We start from the raw sequence: 18,457 nt of genomic DNA, 5'->3' as shown, positions 1-18,457 counted from the left end.
TTAACAGTGATCCAAGAGCCAGATGCAAACCAAGAGGGGCCTCAGGACCTGACTTTGAGCTGCTCTCCAAAGCAGAAAAGAGCCTCTGTGGTGGAGCTGCAGCCCACTCTGGATGTATTCTAAATGAAGAAGTGAAATCCGGAACGCACGCATGCGCCATGGTAATGGAACTGGGAGGGTAGCACCACAGGAGTCTCCTTATTTACAACTGTGAAACTATGCACCAGAACCAGAAAATGAGTTGAGAGTTTATAATGCCTATCTTTGCTTTCACACTCAGCTGCCCCGGAAAAGACCAAGTTGTTTTCAACTAGCTGAGCTGATTTACAGCAACTACGGTAACTATGGCTGTAAATTCTGCTGTACGAGGTGTTCATCTTCCACTCTCCTGACCCCAGCTTGTACCTGTGACCTTTTCAAGCAACACCAGTTAGCATTAGCATCTCCCCAGTCTCTTTTGGTGAGTTAGAATAAGAAGGGGTGGGGTGCAGGGCCAGATAAAAACAGATCCTAATGCACAATTCCCACCATGTCATCATCCACAGACCATCCAAACACAGCAGAGGACGATCCTTTATGATTAGACGTGAATCAGCACTGGCTGCTTCTCGGCTGGATCATGGCCACCCGAAGAGGGACAGAGATATAAATAGAGGTCAGAACATGGAAAACTTGGGCCTCCCTGGTGGTGCAGGCAGTTGAGCACCACACTGTGAAGCTGTCCGCAGTCTCTGCAGCACGGGTTCGATCCCCGCAGGCCGGCGAGGGTCCCACATGGCGCGGCAGACCTCTCCTGTCTCGCTCTCTGCTCCCCTCAGCAGTGTGTTTCGTCAGTCTGTCTGTTCTGTTCCCCGCTCTGTCTCTGGTGAATCCTCTCACCCTCCCGCCAATCTGGCCTGTACCCTGGTTCTTGTATAAATAAATAAAATAAATCTTTAAAAAAAAAAAAGAACAAGGAAAACTTTGACCAGGCTGGCTATCAACATCAGTGGCATCTTCTTACCTGTTTAAAATTAGAGGTTCAATTAGTCCTCAAGATCTGAACAATACAGCTGATAGAATCTGGCCACTTTCCTTTTGAATAGATTTTAATTGAGAGCGAAGTGAAAAATGCCGGTTACATTTTTAGTGTTTTCATCAATACGTTGTAAGATCAACACCAAAACAGTGATGCATCTAAACATGTATACATTTCCTAATTTTAGTTGTCAAAGAGCAAATCATTGTCATATATATATATTTACACAGTAACTTCAAGCAACAGTAAATAATAAACTCCCTCCCTTTAAAAAAAAAAAAAAAAAAAAAAAAAAAAACCACACACATACACACCCAACCACCCACCTTTAAACAATGGATTTCCTCACAGTAATCAGTCTCATTTTTTTCACATATATTGTAGACCCAAAGTTACTTAAGTTACTTAAGAACAGTCTTATCAGTGGAAATCCTGGACCGGCCCCTTTTTTTATTTTCAGTCACTTTAATTTTTACAACTTGAAGCCATAGAACCAGTGGAGTCTGTATACCCAAGGACACCCCAGATGAACATGAGTTCTGCTCCCTTTGTGTGAGGGGAGAGGGACATCTCTGAAGATGCGTGTGATTACAACTCAGAAAGTCAAAAACATACACAGAAACAAAACCTCAGATCTGTCTTCAAGCACAGTTTCTTAAGAGCATGGTGCTAAGGTTAACGTGGCACTAGCTGAAGGGAAGATTCTGAGATTTCACTACAGAGGTACTGGTTAGTTCTGATTCTTTTTTCAGCTGCTTGAAACGCAAGGGTTTGAAAGGTTGCCTGCTTGTGCTACATCCTGCCTTCCAGGTTAGCAGCCTGCCTAACAGCCGGCGTGTCAGACGGGACTCACCCCCGTGCCTTGCTCTCTGATTTATTTCTTGCTGTTGCTGTTAGTAAATGGAGACCATGACGAAGTTTACATTAGCAGACACATACACATGCCCTGGCCTATAAATATTCTATGATGGAAAATGGGACGATGACTCCATTCCTAGTGAGAATGAGCGTAAGGGGGGCGGGGAGGGGCACATTATCAACAACAGCTCTTTTACAGTGGAAAATGCAGACCAAATGGCGATCGATCGATGGGCTTTTAACTAACCGGACACTGTTAGCCATTCCCCCAGGGCCTGTGAGTCAGCTCCTGCGGCAGACCTGGTAGGATCCAGTAGGACAGGCATCTTGTCTTGGAAATTGGGTGAAGAAGATCAACGGCCACATCCTCCTTAGAGAGGCAAGGGAGGAGGAATTTCAAAGTCCGGTCTGGAAGCAGCTTGCACGCTGCCGCTGGGACGCACAGCTGGCCCGGCTCGGAGCCCTCAGAGCGCCAGCTGCAGCTTGGTCATGTTTCTCTGGTGCATGTTGTGGTGGCGGACTAATTCGTCTGACCGGGCAAACTTCTTCTGACAACTGGGCCATCGGCAGCTGAAGGGTTTTTCACCTGTTGACACAATTGCAGGTCAGAGACACTGGAAGCAGAGAGCGCGGGCGCAAGTTTAACTAGCAAAGGCCCAAGTTAACTTAACACCAAACACCCGCTCCAGACCCCCTCAACTTCTTTCCCTACACTACAAACCAGGCTATTTTTACAGGGCAGTCTGGAAATGGCAGGGCCTTAAAGACTGACATATTGTAAAAACGATAAAATTAATTTTAAGTTCGAAAACTCAGGGCAATGAGAGAGGAATGGGTGGAGGGGAGGGAAATGCCTCCGTAATTCGTGTTTAGTTAGGGGAGGGGGGAAAGTTGTTTTAACTGCTGTGGTTAAGACTCTTCTGCCATCTGAGTTGAGCTTCACTAGGCTATGAGGCCTCGGGTCACCACCCCGGTTTCTACGATGGCTGGATCCTCATCTGGGGCTAGAGCTGTGACTAGAGCTGTGACTAGAGCTATAGTAGTTCTGCCTGTATAGATTTTCTTGAAGGGCTGGTATTTTTAAATAAATCACTGTTACCAGTTTATATGGTATTGGCTTCTTTTACCTTCAAATGTTTATCAGAACATAAGCCCTATTATACAGAAGATTCTAGTTGAGGCAAGCTTTTAATAAGCTTGCCAAAAGATGGAACAGCTCTCGAAAGTTCCTTCCAAGCCTCATTCTGTATAGGGAAGATAAATTAATATATATTAAATGTCTAATCTCAGTCAAGCCTTGTGCAGGGTGTTATCTAGATCACTCCTGGGAAATGATACTCCTGACAACAGCCATGTAAGGGAGGCAGCACATCCCCACTCTACAGCTGAGGCTGCACATGTGGTGAGTGGAAAACAGGCAGGATTCCAATCCAGGTCTAATTCCAAAGCCTGCACTTTGCACTATCCCGCCTCTGGACCCAGCCATAATGGAAATACAGCTGTGGCTTTATCCTAAGTTAAAAAAAAAAAAATGACCAGCTGGGGCATCTTCTCAGGAAACTGCTGGCCCCACTCTGCCTTCTCTGAAAACTATTAGTTGAGACAAGCACTGAGAAATGCCCCAGAGGAGGTCAGATGTTGGGGTCAAGCAAATATAATGTAGCATTAGACAGTCTACCCGGGACACCATTCATTTCATGAATATGCAGCTATGCACATTGTGGGGGTAGGGTACAAAGGACCTAACTTTCCCCACCAATTTATGAGTTCATTACTAAGGCATAGAAGCAACGCCAATGGCACCTGAGCAGGGGGAATAAGATGTCCATGCTGCCAACTCTGGGCCACAGGTGCCTTAGCTCTGTGAGTGCAGCCTGTTTGGGCTGAGATGAGACTGCATGGGCTCATGAACTCATGATTTTCTTTACCCCCCCACTGCTGCTCCTCTGCTCTTCCCGATATGCACCTGCTCCCCCAGCCCCCACCTCCAGCCATGATGTCCAAGGACATTTCCTAATGGACAAACCCCAACCCTTTCTCTTGTCAAGCTTCATTCTTCTCAGTCACTCCATGGTTTTCAACTTTCCTGACTTGGCTCTGTTCTTGATTCTCTTTCCTCCCTGGGCTGCAAGGTGAAGCCATGCTTTTTCTCCAACACAGAAGGCAGTTGGGTATGGAGAGCTGGGAGCAGACAGAACTGGGTTTGCTACTTACTAGCTTTGGGACTTCAGATCAATCATTTTTTCATCACTACGTGCCTCGGTCTCCTCATCTGTAAAATGGGGATAAAACAAGCCTATCCTACTCTTCTCACAAGGATGTAGGAAAGATAAAAACGAGATAACCTAAACCCTGGTCCTTCCAACATTAGAAACAGCACAACCAAGGTGGTATTATTTTCATTAGGAATGACATCAGCCTGAGAACACATCTCCTATTCCCTTCCCTACACTAATATGAAGACATATTATCCACATGCTGAGAGGAGACTGACAGAAACCTGCTCCTGGGACTTTAATTTCTAGCTGAGTAAGGATTCAAGTCTCTGAAAACAGTTTCATGAAATGTGAACTCTCAGAAGAATAACTGTTTGGCTTGCTGAAATTTCTGCTGTTTTTCTGAAAGGTTGATTATCATATCAAACTGAGTGATAAAAATGTGGTTCAACAATCTGGGAACAGGAGGGACCTAATTTATCGCTTCATTTTTCTTCTGGACACTCATGAAAAGAGTTCTTTTCACATCTCCTTCCTCTATAGTCCTACCACCCGGCCCCCATCCCTTCTAAACAATCTTATTATTTCAAGATAGCCATGCACCTGTTCTTTCTCTCAAATGAGTCTACCCCTGTTTAGAACTTTCACCGTAGCCTTTTCTAGCTCACACATCACAAACAACCTCATTCAACAGTAGTTTAAAAAAATAATGAAAAATAAATGTGAAGAAAAGTTTACGCACTTGTTTTACCTGTATGAGTCCTGGTGTGGGTCTTCAGGTGGTCGGACCGGGAGAACTTTCGCTGACAAGTTTTACACTGGAATGGTTTCACACCTAAACGGACAGAGAAGGTCTCGCCGCAGTCCTAACAACCCGGGGGTGGAGCGAGGCCCACCAGGCCTGATTGTTGGTGGCTCGAGAGGCGGGCATTTCCAGCCAGGTCTGCAACATCTGCTTCTTCCCCAGATTTCCTCAGTACCCCAGGTCAGCACAAACCACCTGATCCTGCAAGGAACCCTTAAAGATCTGCTTCGGTCTCAGGAACAATTGATTCCTTTACCAGAAATGCCCAGGTTCTCACCAACATCTCAGCTGGGTCTGAGACTGAAAAATGGAATCACAGGCTACACATCAGATTTGCTCTCCACCACCCATGTTCCTTTCTAACGCCTGGTGTTTCAACAGCAAATTGCTATCTGGATCTCACCGCTCTGGTTTGTAGGAAAAATGTAAACTATTTGCTTTTCGTTGCCCTCTCTCTTGTTCAAAGAGAACAAACTCCCCCAAGATGGAGGTGGGCAGGGAGGGAATTAAAGGGGAAAAAAAAAAGAAACAAATGGCTGACACTCACATCCACATTCAACTACAAAAGAGAATCCAAACCTCAAGTGTAACCCCAGGGGACATACTGCCAGCAATGAGAAGTTAGCCTACAAACCTGTGTGTCTCCTTTGGTGTCTTTTGAGCTGGTCTGAACGAGAAAACCTTCGCTCACAGTCCTTGAAGTCACACTGGTATGGTTTCTCACCTTGGGGAAGACACATATTCCATTTGAAAATGATACTAGAAGTGGGGATATCATTCAAGGAAACATCCCCTACAGAGACTGAAGGGCTCCCAAAAAGTATGAGGCACTTCGGCAAAGCTCTTTGGGTGTTGTGGCCATCACAGTTGAGGTTAAAGACGCACCTGCACATAGGCTCACGGACAGTGGGCATAGAATGGGGGGCTAAGTGTATTAGGATGATTCCTAAATTCCCAGTTAGGTTCTGCAGTCTGACACGAGGGTCACATGCAACTCTACCATTTAAAATTTGACGTAAGGGACACTTCCGTTACTGTGAAACAGGACAAATAAACTGACAACTTCCAAGGAATTAGGAAAAGATTAAACCAGACCCTCTACATCAAGGGCTTACTTATCCCAGTGTCTTGCACAAAATAAAACATTGGCAGAGGATATTTACACAAATAATAAGCCAAAGAAGTCAACCCAGCCTACGCTGAGTTGGAGGTGTAATTCTGGAATGAATGTGGCTTGGTGTCAACCCCATGAAATAAGTGTGTTGTGTTTTGTGATTTAAAGGTTTGGTGTTCTCTGCTATGAACTTCTCACATTCCTGAGTCAAGCACAAGCAGCCCCATGTTTATGAGATGCGTAAATGAAACCGGAAGTCAAAGCATTTAAGAACTTTTCAGTATCCCTTTATCCAAGAGAAGTTTCAGCAGTGGGATTATACAACCTCCTTCCTCCCATTGGGGAAGCCCCACCCCTGTCCTCACTAGACCAAGTTCAGCCAAATGCTGGGAACTCAGCCCCATGACTACACTGTACTTCTAGAGCCTTCTCTCCTTCTGATGAGAATTCTGAGTCACGGCATTCTGGGATGGAGAGCAAGTCATCTGAGGAGCAGTCGGGTCCTTCTATGACAGGGCAGTCCCTAGTTAACTTTGAAGACTCACAACTTCCTCTGTCCCTGGTTAATCTGAATTACTGCTATACCCGAGCTTACCATTCCCGAAGTCTGCCTTGCATTAGGCTCCCACCAAATGCCCTTTGTCCTTATGTCCACATTCTTACCAGTCAAAAAGTCTACTGTACATGCTTCATAAATTACACTTCTTTAGTGAAGTCTTCTTGGAAACTTCATGTTCAGATTTCAAGCCCTTCCTTCTCTCAACACAGACTTTATTGTAGAACCGCTAATATGATAGAGCTGTGACCAGGTCTGCCTTCTTCCATGAGCTGGAAAACCCTGAGGGCAGGAGCCTTTCCTGAACTTCCTATTTCTATCCAGTCCAGTGTCTTATGCTTCAATACTCCCTATTGGGTTTAATTATTTTTCACTGTCTTTCTACTTCTGCTTCTCCTCTACTTCCCCTGACCAACCTTACAACCTTCTGATGGCTAACCCAAGCCATTCCTCCTCCAAGAAGACTCCAGGGATGATCCCAATTCAATACTCTCTAACTGCTCTGGTCCTCCAGCCTCCAATCTTAGCTCTTTTTTCATTTTGTCTATCCAAACTCCAAAACAGACCATGAACTCTTGAAGAAGGGGGATTGTGACTTGGAATTAAAAGACCTGAATTTGAGTCCTGCTTCCACTGCATCCTACCCACCTGATAACTGCTTTATGCGTGGGGATTAAATAAAATAGTGCTTGCAGAGAATGTGGCACATAGGACATATTTAATATGAAAGTATTTAATGTAATAGCCTAAATAAGGAAAGATGATACTCTTTCAAGAAGGAAGTTATAGAATTGTTAAATACCAGCCTATCAAATACCAGTCTGTCCTCATTTTCTGCTCAGGAGAGCTTCTTGCAAGCTCCTGTGGATTGGGGGTCTTGGCTAGCTGGCCCAAAGCCGTGCTTTACACAGACTTCTTGCTATCACTGCTTTCTAAGGGCCTCTTTCAATGAAGAGTTTATATGACTATATTTCTTTCGTTGTATTCCCCTGCATTCTTCCAGACAGAATTAACCTTTTCCCGTATAATTTTAACAAATATTTTTCAAGTGATCCCAATTGGGCAAATATGCAAAAATGCACCATGCTACTAGTTCTCTCACCTTTCTCCCCAAAAGCATGTGATCTACTGATCGCAAACTCAGGTTTACACCAAAATGCAGCCTCTAGACACAGTGATGTAGCAAAGCCCAAGGGTCTAAAGAGATCTGATTTCTTCTTCAGTTTCCGCAAAGTGAAGTCAACAGCAACAATAAAGTAATAGTGGAATCATAACAATGATGTTATCCTTCTGTGGTAGAGAGAATAGCACCAGCACCCCTGTAGGAAAACCTGCTTCCCACTCCCAACTAGTACCCACGGGGTCAAAAAAGAAAAAAGCGAAATGGCTGTTAACATGCACAGTGACCAACAGGAAGACCAGGCCAATCTCTCTTTTCAAGAGTAGACCCTTAATTTGTTGGGAAATAGTTTTTGTTCTTTTTTTCTGGCACATCATTAAAAATTATCTCTTCTCTGAAAACAAAAATTAAACCTATACATCATTTCTCCATATGGTTGGTTACCTGTCCCTAGGGGTGTGAGAGCCGGCCCAGGACCAGGAGCTCCTGACCCACCCCTGCCCAGAGGCCGCCAGCGCCGAGGCTGGCCCGGGGACACACTTACCAGTATGCTTCCGGCTGTGCATCTGTAAGTGGGACAGCTTAAAATATCTCTTATTGCAGCCCGGGTAAGCACACATGAAGGGGCGTTTCTCACTGGTCTCAGATGCTGACCGGACAAGAGTTGGGGCCACTCCCGGCACGCGCCGCACATCCTATAAACAGAGCAAGGAGAAATGCAGGCTACATGCCACCTTGGTCCTGGGGGACTGTGAATATTAGGCTACACCCCAAAGAGGGATGGCGGCCAGCTACAAGGCCTAGAACCACGCTCCTCCACGCTGATGCTCATGGCAGATAAAGAACAGGTGATGGGGCCTCCCCAGTGGCACAGCGGTTGAGCGCTGGGTTGCGAATCTGCCCGCAGCCTCTGCGGCGCCGGTTCGATCCCCGGCTGCTCCCCGGCCACCAGAGGAGGGTCCCACATGGTGCGCAGACCTCTCCTGCCGCCCGCTGCTCCCCTCAGCAGTGTGCTTCGGTCCTTCTGCCTGCTCTGCTCCCCGCTCTGGCTCTGGTGAATTCTCTCACCCTCCCGCGCTTCTGACTGTACCCAGTGCTTGTATAAATAAACAAACAAACAAACAAATAAATAAATAAAAGAACAGGTGATAGGTCAGGGCACTTACAATGCAGTGCTCTAACGCCATCACTACTGACTCGCCAGAACCAGCACTTGTGAGGAAGTCCCTCTGGGGTCGCTGACCCAGAGAATGTAGAAAAGAAATGTTGGTGTCCATCTCTCAGCAGTGAGCTGTGGTAGTCCAAAGCCCCAGATTCTATGCTGTTCCCTCCTACTTAGAGACATGGCCACAAGGCCCTGGGGCCAATCTACAATGGGTGGGGGCAAGTCCTTTCTACAAAAAGTGTCAAGATACTAAATGAGCCCCAAACTGACCAGACCATCCATGTGTGAGTAAATGAGAAGAAAGGAGCCGGAGATTTGGGGGTTCTCTCTATGAAGGATGCTGAAAACACCAGAGGCCCCCAGGATGGCCAGGGCAATCCTTAAATAACACCAGAAAACACTGCTTTTGTCTTCTGCCCACTTTACACGTCCCTCACACAGTATGCTGCCGGCCCTTCCCTTCATCTTATGGAAATGGCCATGTGTCTAGTCACTCAGTCCACCATGCCAAGGAGCTAGAGGAAAATAGCGAGACAAACCTCCCTTCTTGCTCTCAGGATGGATGAGTCTTAAGCGGGAGCAGTGGATGTGCCCACTGGGCCACTGAACTCCCTCCTTCTCTTACTGATGCGCCAGTCAAGGCCAAACAGTACACCCATGTTTTGTGTTGAGAACCAAATGCCACTTCTGAGTATTACCTGCTGCCTGCCCGGTGCGTTTTCCACACACCCTCGCCCTGTGCTTATGTGCCCGTTCCTGTTTCACACCCTACACGGCGAGATCTTCCTTTTTGAAGAAAAAGTGTGACCGTGATATACAACTACTGTTCATAGGCACACTGTCTCAAAGCAAAGGCGGCACACATTGCAACGGGGGCCAGTGTGTCTGGAGTCCCCAGGAGGAAGTGAGTGGGTAGGGAACAACCCCTGCTGGGTATGGAGTTTGAGGCCATGACAGTGAGTCTGACAAACTGGACTCAGTGGACAGGAGAGCAGGGGAAGCTTTTTTCATTTCCTTGAATCCATCCCAGATGCAGTGCACAACACAACAAGGTATAAAACCAAGCCGTGGCTGTCAGTCAGGATCCTGGTCGGGGTTTCTAATGGGATTTGCTGGAGGAGAGACTGGGTAACTGTCTGCACCCCACCAGATCTCTGTCTCTTTGTAATCTTTGTCTTCCCTTCTCACCAATGGAAAGTTTGGGCTGAGGGAGCACTGTGTTCTAGCCCCATGAAGTTTCTGGAAACATTAATCAGAACATCTCGCAACTACTTGGCCCACGCATCACGTGGGGGCCTTGCCCACATTCAGTTTATTTCTAGAATACTGAGTATTCTGGTCAAAGTATCACAGCTGTTACTCATGTTGCAGCCACTAAGTCATGTGCAAACACCAGCAAAGCAACCCCTGGTGGTTGCGTGGGGTCCTAGCTGCCCCAAAGAGGCTCTCCAGAGGTGGCTTCCACAGAGTTCCCTGATTCTCCCAAGGGTTTGCCTTTTTGCTTTACTTTCTTCACTCTTCTTGGTGACCGCCCCCTCCCCAAGCTGTTCACAGCCACATTCTCCCTTAAGTGGTAGTATAACCGCGTAAGGTGCCGGTTAAAAACAATGTGTTACATCTCCACTCTACCTCTTATTAGCTATGTGATTTCAGGTGAATCACTCACCTTCTCTGGGCTTGCATTTCCTCCATAAAATATAGATGGTAACAGCACATACCCCAGAGAGGCAAACTGAGGGTTAAATGGAATGGGTGGGGGGGGTGGGGAGAGGAAGAGAAAATAGAGACATGGAAAAAGCTTAAATGCATGTTGCTAAGTGAAAGAAATCAGACAGCTGGGGCTACATCCTGATGACTCCAACTATATGACATTCCGGAAAAAGACCAAACCATGGAGATAGTGAAAAGATCTGTAGTTGTTGAGGGGGAAGGGGAAAAAAAGCAAGGGATGAATAAGTGAAGTACAGGGCATTTTTAGACAACGAAACTATTGTGTATGATATTGTAGTGGGAGACACAAAACGTACACAACTGCTTAACAGGAAAAATGAATCCTAATATAAGCTATGGACTTTAATTATAATAATGAATAGATGCTGCATATCAATTGTAACAAACGTACCCTACCAACAAGATGTCAGTAGCAAGGGAGACTAGTAGGGGAGCAGTGGGAAGAAGCAGAATATGGGAACTCTGTACTTTTCAGTGTGATTTTTCTGTAAACTTAAAACTGTTCTAAAAAAAAAAATAAAGGAGCGTATTTTCTAAAGTGCATGAAAAAAACTTAGCACATCTGGCATACAGAAAGTGTCCAGCCATAGGTGGTGCTGCTGTTACTGCTATGATTAGCAACATTCAGCAAGATAAGAATCTACCTTCGAGCACTTTACAATGCAAATCGAGTCTTCTTAGAAGTCAGGGATTAATTCGAGCCCAAAGAACACCAAAACAATTGCTGCACAGCCACCCTGGAGAAGGCAAATGAGCAGTAAAGAAAAGATGGAATTCTATAGCAAGCATCTTGGTCTAAATCTGGAAGTGGCCTCTGCAGAAGAGACCAGCCTACCTGCCCGGGTGGGGGGAGGGGTGATGCTGTCAAACAAACCTACAATCAGGGACAGACACATCAGTCAGGGCCAAATGGCCGTCAGCAAGCAGCTGAAAGGCTGTTGAGAAAGGGAAGTGGCAGTGAAGACCACTTCCCTCTGGGTCCTGAGTACTCACCTGAATGCCCCTGAAGACGCCATGGGTGTGTATTCTGTACTGGGCACCACAGAGGATGGGTGTTGTGTGGTTATCGCTCTCGTACCCTGTGCCGTGGCTGCAAATACAAAGAAGGGGGCACAGATTCAGCGTGGCTCACAGGCCCCATCTGGAAATGCACATCTGCAGCAGAAGCCATGTTTTTTAAAAGCTCACAGGACAGGCCAATAGTTGTTTGTTTCCTCCCTCCACTGGGGCGACTGGAAGAGGAATCTGTGAAGCATGGGGTTCCTCCATCCCCATTTCACCGCCCTGCACACAGCCCTCCCTCACACTCAGATTCTCTCAGGCACCTCTGGGTCTCTGCCTCTCCCAGAGCAGCAAAAAAGGCAGCATGGCAAGACTTCTTCCCCAGCGAGTTGTTTACGTCTCTGCAGCAGGGCTGACAGCTGCAAACATCTCAGGAATGAGCAGATGCCTCAAGTTTCACATTAAGTGCTCAGGATTTTTGTCAGCACCTCATGACTCAGTTTTTATCAGATAGCACCAAGGAAGTGATGACACTTACAAGAAGAGTTGTCACAGCCTCAGAAGTGGGGATTATACATCTGCAGCCCTGCTCCGCTTAGCCTACCTGTCACATTTCCAGATCAACTTAACTTTTTGCAGCCAACCCTTCCTGTACATGGACACGGGGTAATCCTCATTTGGCTAAACACTGACTAATGCTCCAGAAGGTGTGGAAGTTAAGCTTGGACTAGAGTGAGAGCTGAGGGATGTGGGATGTTGGGAAGAAGAACCTGGAACAGGTGAATGTTTTCCTCTAAAATATACTGTCCTTCAGGTAAAAAAATTGATGTCTGTTCTGCGGTTATTTAACCTCCAATCGAGGCAGAGTGAGGATTCTTATCCATAGAGGCAGCATATTGTAATCCTATCTAGACTCACCATGGCAACGTTCATGAAACGCCTCCGTAAGATGGCACAGCTGCTTTGGAATGTGTGGCAGCTCCTCAAGAGGTTAGATATAAAGTTGCCACAAATTCCACTTCTAGGAGTATTCCCGAAAGAATGGAAAACATTCATCTACGCAAAAATTTGTATAAAAAAAATTGTACACGTGATCAATTAAAAGGAGTATTTGTGGTCCTCCCTGGTGATGCAAGGGATTAAACACAGGACTATGAATCTATCTGCAGCCACTGCAGCACGAGTTTGATCCCTGGCCAGGGAGCAACTCACATGGAGCAGCAGATCTCTCCTGTCTCACCCACTGCTCCCTCCCCTCAACAGTGTATTTCAGTAGATCTTCACACTCTGTCTCTGGTGAATCCTCTAACTCCCCCACCCACATCTCTGGCCTATACCCCAATTCTTGGAGGCATAAATAAAATAAATCTTTTTTTTTTTTTAAAGAAGAGTAGTATTTGTAATAGCCAAAAGGCAGAATCAACCCAATGTCCCTCAACTGATGGATAAACAAACAGTATATTCATATAATGGAATATTAGTTGGTGAAAAAAAATAAAGCGACGTATTGAGACATGATAATACAGGCAAACCCTGAAAAAGTACACTAAGTGGAAGCAGTCAGCTGCAAAGGTCCGCCTATGGCGTGATTCCATTTATACACAATGTGCTGAACAGGAAGAGCTAGAGACAGAAAGTGGACTGGCCCCTGGCTGACCAGAGTGGGGCGCTGTGAAGGAATGGAGGGTGACTGCTGAAGATGTCTAGAACTGCGGTAAAGGTCACACAACCCTGTGACTGTGCTCAAAACCAGTGAACTGCACACTCTGACGTGGGTGAACTGTATAGGAAAATATATGGACTCTATGAAAAAAATATAAAGCTGTTTTTAAAATAAACACCTCTGGGGAGTAGGGCCCCTGCACCAGCGCTTTTTAAACCTCCAGGTGCAAATGAACTGGCTGTCAGGGCTGAGAAGTTCCACCCTCATCTCTGCTGCTCTAGTGATTCCAGGGGTACGAGGAGGTGCAAGAGGCAGGCAGCTTGGCTCAGCTGCCCACTCCATCTGAAGGTGTGGGGAAAGCCTGGGGCTGGCTCAACTCTCAGTCACCCAAGGGAGAGAATTCCTGGAAGGGAAGAGAGTCTGCCAGGATCACTAAAATGTCCACACACCCTGTGTCACAGCAGCTGTGGGGTTTCACATTTAGTTCTGGCTCCAAGCTTTTTAAAACAGAATTGCCTGACTCCTTTGTACAGAACAATCATGGCAGTATGGGGTGATGGGTGGGGGTTCTGCTCCCCCTAACCTATGACAACCTGTCTCCACATCTTTGAAGTGATTTTTGACCTATCTGGGTTGGGGGTGGAGATTACCAAAGAGCTAAACCAGAGTCAAACAAACAAAAAATTGGGAAGAAATATTAAACTCAGAGTGCATCTGCCCCACTGAACCTTACATTACACTTGCCAAGAAAAAGAGGTTGTGTCTGCCTTCCTTGTAATTACACAGACAGCGGGGAAGTGAGACTTGATGACAATGGTGATGTGAGGAAGGAGGAGAGAACAGGAGTGGCGTTGCCAGAAAAGTTTGCTCAAAAGCTGTGTAAAAAGGTTGCCTTTGCTTGGTGTTGCCATCTGCCTGCAGCCAAAACGTGACTTATCCATTTTCTAGGGCTGAAGGATTTTTAGGGACACGACAGAAATCGGAATTATTTAAAATTTATCAAAAAAGGAGAATTAGGAGTCTCCCTAATTTATCTTGGCAGGTAAGTTCTAGATGTTATTTTGGGTTCCTGGAGGCAGGAGGCATAGGAAATAGACTTTCCTTGGGACAATTGTCCCAGAAAATGAAGTGTTTTGCCCCTTAAAAGAGGGTGGAGAATGATCCTCACAGCAAGAGAGAAGCCAAGGAACAAAAGCAGCAGCCAGCAACAAGATTAAATCTGCCAAATATGCCACTAGATCGTTCTAGCAGTTCATGAATAAGAAAGATTGTTGCTCTGCCTGGCGGTTCTTGTATCTGCCTAAGACAAACACAATTCCACCCCAGAAATGTACAACTCAACTGCCCAGGACACTGAGTATAACCCTCAGCATTTAATATAGTGACTCTCTCTAGATAAGTAAAAGGAGACAAGTTAATAGGCTTGACTTTATGCACCAACAGAGGCAGAAAAGTCATCTACTCTAACTACCATTCACAGTTCCCTCCATAAGTGGACAACATGACTAGCGGCTAGCTGTCAAGGCAGCCCCTGTCCATCTGAGGAGAGCTGTAATTGTTAGGAAAGGTCTTTCTAAACAGAGTTGACATCTACCTTCTCACTTGTGTCTTCTGAGAACCAGAGAGTATTCCTATCTCCTCTGTTATATGGTAAACTTGACCTTGAGAACAGAGGCCAACTTGCTCCCTTCCATACCACCTCAACTTATTGACTGACATAAGTGCATCGTCCATGAACATTCCCAAAATGGACTGAATCAAGTTCCTCTTCCACATGACAATCCTCCAAGCAGCACTCCAGACTACAGAGTTGTGGCACTCTCAACTACTGCATTGTGAACTGTCATCTAATTCCTACACTATCCAATCATGCTCTTATTGGTCCTTTTTAAGTCCCTTTCAAAATACAGGCATAGGCTGGATCCTAGAGTTCCCAGAGAGTGTTTTTATAAGGAAATAGGGTGTGAGGACCGCCTACAAACACGTAAGTATTTAAAACCAGGGAGGTAACATAAGTTCATAAGACTGGAGAGTGCATGCCTCACCCAAAGGGATGCCATTCCAAATTTGCAAAGTCTGTGCTAGTCAAATGCAACACAGTTCCTTATGCCTGCAGGCTGCCAGGGCATAATGCCTGGAAAGAAGATCCAAGGCTTCCCCTCTTGATCTGCACGGAAAACTACAAGTGACACTCCTGAGAATACATCACTGCCTGGCACTCGGGCACAGTGGTCTTCCTCAGTAAAATTAAGTATCCAACCTACAACCCCCACCCCAGCATGAACTGCAATTAAGGCTGGTATCTCAACCTTGAGCTTGAAGACCTGATTTTTTGAAGCTGTGGTTCAGTATTACGTGTATATCCTTCAAATTCCATTCTAGTTCTTTTAGCAAGTCATTCCCAGCTGCTGACATCTCTTTGACTCTTGATTTGGTTTCTAAAAACATTTGCTTTCCTTCACATTTCTTGTTATCTCTACATCTGAAAAGCAACTTTTCTCTGTATTCATAACCAGAAGGATCTTCTTCTGTTGTTGGAAACTATTATAATCACAATGCATGTGATTGTTCTCTGGTATCAGGAAATGGCAGAATTCTAGAAGGCCTCTCCATGGTCAACCTGAGGGAAGCCATCACAGAGAATCAGTGATTTGAATGGGATTCAGTCCCATAGAGTGTAAGTCACCAATCTGAGACAGAAAGACAGAGGAAGATGGTGGCTGTCATTGGGACAAGAGCCATTATTAAAACCCTGTTGCTAGACGGTCAAAAGAAACAAAGTTTTACCCCAAGAGAGACCAGTCTTAAAATCTTCCAGTGAACTACACTGTGGATTAACTAAATTAGAAGTGAGGGTGGGATTCCTAGAGATCTGGAGCCAGAAGGTATCCTAAAAAGAGCAAGGAGCTACCAGCTTAGGGAACAGATTTCTGGGATCAAAGATGCACCTTCCAAATAGAGAAATCACAGAGCCCTGAACAATTAATCACCGGCTTGATAAAGACTCTCAGGACAGCTCTTCTGGTTTTGTTGCTCAACTAGGCACAAATTATTTATTTAAGTATTTAGCCCACAATTCTCTATATTGTCTGCAAGGGCATCAAACACAACTATCAAATATCTTTTTGCAATAAAGCTTCACTATTGTAATGACCTTCTACCAGGTGCCTAGTAATTCTACCACAAAAAGAAACAGACGTTGGCATTGCCTTACATATGGTTATCACATCTTCCTTCCTAGTGATCTCCATTTTTCTTCCCTATGTGCTTCCAAAGATCAACTTAATAACTTTCTTCAGAACTCATGTTAACCTGACTGCTCTGTGGTTTCCAGAATCCACTGTTTGTTTCTTTCCCACTGGAAAACTGAGACTAAAATCTTCTGAAACCTGTCTTATCATGAATTTACAGGTTACTGGCAAAAGGGTAATTATTTCATCTTTGTCAAACTGGTCAAAATATGTATTTGGTTCTTTTTCTTTAAGCAGAGCCACAAACTAAGATATACCTGTGGGAGCCCTTGAAAGCATGAAAAGATGCTACACCTGTATGCCAGGGGTGGTCAATGAGGCTGATACAAAACCCAGAATTCTTGTCCACAGGTGTGTTCCTCTACATTTCACTGCCCACTTGAAAGCATTGAAGTCAAATATGTGCTACACAGTAAATTCAAGTGTACTAACAAATTAGCATAAAGTTGGTGGTTTAAAGCAACACAAATCGATTGTCTTAGAATTCTGGAGATACAGAGTCCAAAATCAGTCTCACTGAGCTGAAGTCAAGATGCAGCAGGAAGCTGAAGGGACACTCTCTTCCCTTTCAGTTTCTAGATCTCACATTCCATGGTCCCTGCTTTCTACCTCTTGCTTCCTTTATGATCTCTCCTAATAGTCTTCCATAATCAAATCTCCCATCTACCTTCCACCTTTAAAGACTGTAATTTATATATTTAGGGCCCCGCTCAGATGATTCAGGATAATCCATCATCTTAAAATCCTTAATTACATCTGCTAAGCCCTTTTTGCCACATTCATAGGTTCCAGGGACTAGTATCTGGATATCATTTGGGGATCATATTTCATCTACCATATCAAAGAAATTGGAGCTATTGGGTTTCTTACAGATACACTTGAAAGTGCTAAATAAATTTGATCTTCTATTTCTAGATTAATCAGAACATAGGTTCTTAATCCAAAGGTCCACTTCTGTCATTTGCTCTGTGGTCACTGATAGGTTATCTAAACCTCTCTATAAATGAGAGTCATCATCTTTAAAATAAAGCTATAATAAAACCTACCTTACAGTTTTGCTTAAAAGTCAAAGAGAGAATTACGTGGAACAAAGTTAAATACCACTCAGCAACCTTATCCCAACAAAATGTTTTGTAGCATTACTATGCGATAGGTAACCAATAAGGACAAACATCTCTTGTATATTTCTTATGACCTTGGTGATTGACAACCATATATAAAATATGTGTGTGTGTACACACACACACAATTATATATATATATATATATATATATATATATATATATAAACTATATGTAAAACATGGCTATTTTTATCCTTAGCACAACCCTAGGAGTCATTAAGGAAAAGCACCCTAAATAAATGACTTAACCTCCTAGACCTTAGCTTCACATAAAATGAAAATAACCATACCTCCCCCTCCCCAATCAGACTTTTGTAGGGTCAAATGAGATTTAGTGAGTAAAGCCAATGCCTGGTACATCCTCTGTATGTGTTAACTATAACTTAATAGTATTACCCCCATTTTATGGCGCAGGGTACTGAGGCTTAAGGAGAAACTGAGATCTTTGAGAAAAGTCAGACAGATGGCAAGAGTCCAGGTCCGTTCAGCTCGTCTTCCTTCAGAACTAGCGGGACAATTCTGATGGTATAACCACATTCTGGGCTCAGTTCTGTCATCAAGACACTTGAATGATTCCCAGCTCTTTTCTCCAGGAATGTGAATGAAATTAGCCATGTTGGAGACTTAAAAATCTAACAGGAGTGGGCCTTCCTGGTGGTGCAAGGGGTTAAGCACCACACTATGAAGCAGTCCGCCCACTGCTCCCCTCAGCAATGTACTTCGGTCAGTCTGCCTGTTCTGTTCCCCACTCTGTCTCTGGTGAATCCTCTCACCGCCCACATCTCTGGTCTGTAACCCAGCTCTTGTATGCATAAATAAATCAATCTTTTTTTT

At 44.9% G+C, this 18,457-nt stretch overlaps 1 protein-coding gene across 8 annotated transcripts in view; it reads right to left on the bottom strand.

The window, feature by feature from the left end:
* Window positions 1–973: 973 nt before the first annotated feature.
* The window catches only part of WT1 (WT1 transcription factor), a 44,989-nt gene continuing 27,505 nt past the window's right edge, over window positions 974–18,457 (bottom strand). The window contains exons 1-6 of one of the 8 annotated variants that reach the window (XM_037522517.2): window positions 15,558–17,627; window positions 11,577–11,673; window positions 8,232–8,382; window positions 5,532–5,621; window positions 4,835–4,927; window positions 977–2,462 (exon numbers count right to left, since the gene is read on the bottom strand). In XM_037522517.2, coding sequence (XP_037378414.1) covers window positions 2,341–2,462; window positions 4,835–4,927; window positions 5,532–5,621; window positions 8,232–8,382; window positions 11,577–11,673; window positions 15,558–15,625 — 621 coding nt within the window. In that variant the 5' untranslated portion in view covers window positions 15,626–17,627 and the 3' untranslated portion in view covers window positions 977–2,340. Of the gene's footprint in view, window positions 2,463–3,908; window positions 4,058–4,090; window positions 4,149–4,834; window positions 4,928–5,531; window positions 5,622–8,231; window positions 8,383–11,576; window positions 11,674–15,557; window positions 17,628–18,457 lie in introns of those variants that run through there. The other 7 variants (XM_054699294.1, XM_037522515.2, XM_037522513.2 and 4 more) reach the window with 7 other exon arrangements.

The sequence above is a fragment of the Talpa occidentalis genome, unplaced genomic scaffold (assembly GCF_014898055.3).
Source record: "Talpa occidentalis isolate TD23 unplaced genomic scaffold, MPIMG_talOcc4v2.1 talOcc4.3, whole genome shotgun sequence".
NCBI lineage: Eukaryota > Metazoa > Chordata > Mammalia > Eulipotyphla > Talpidae > Talpa > Talpa occidentalis.
The sequence above is the reverse complement of the archived record's forward strand: the minus strand, read 5'-3'. Positions and strand labels throughout refer to the sequence as shown.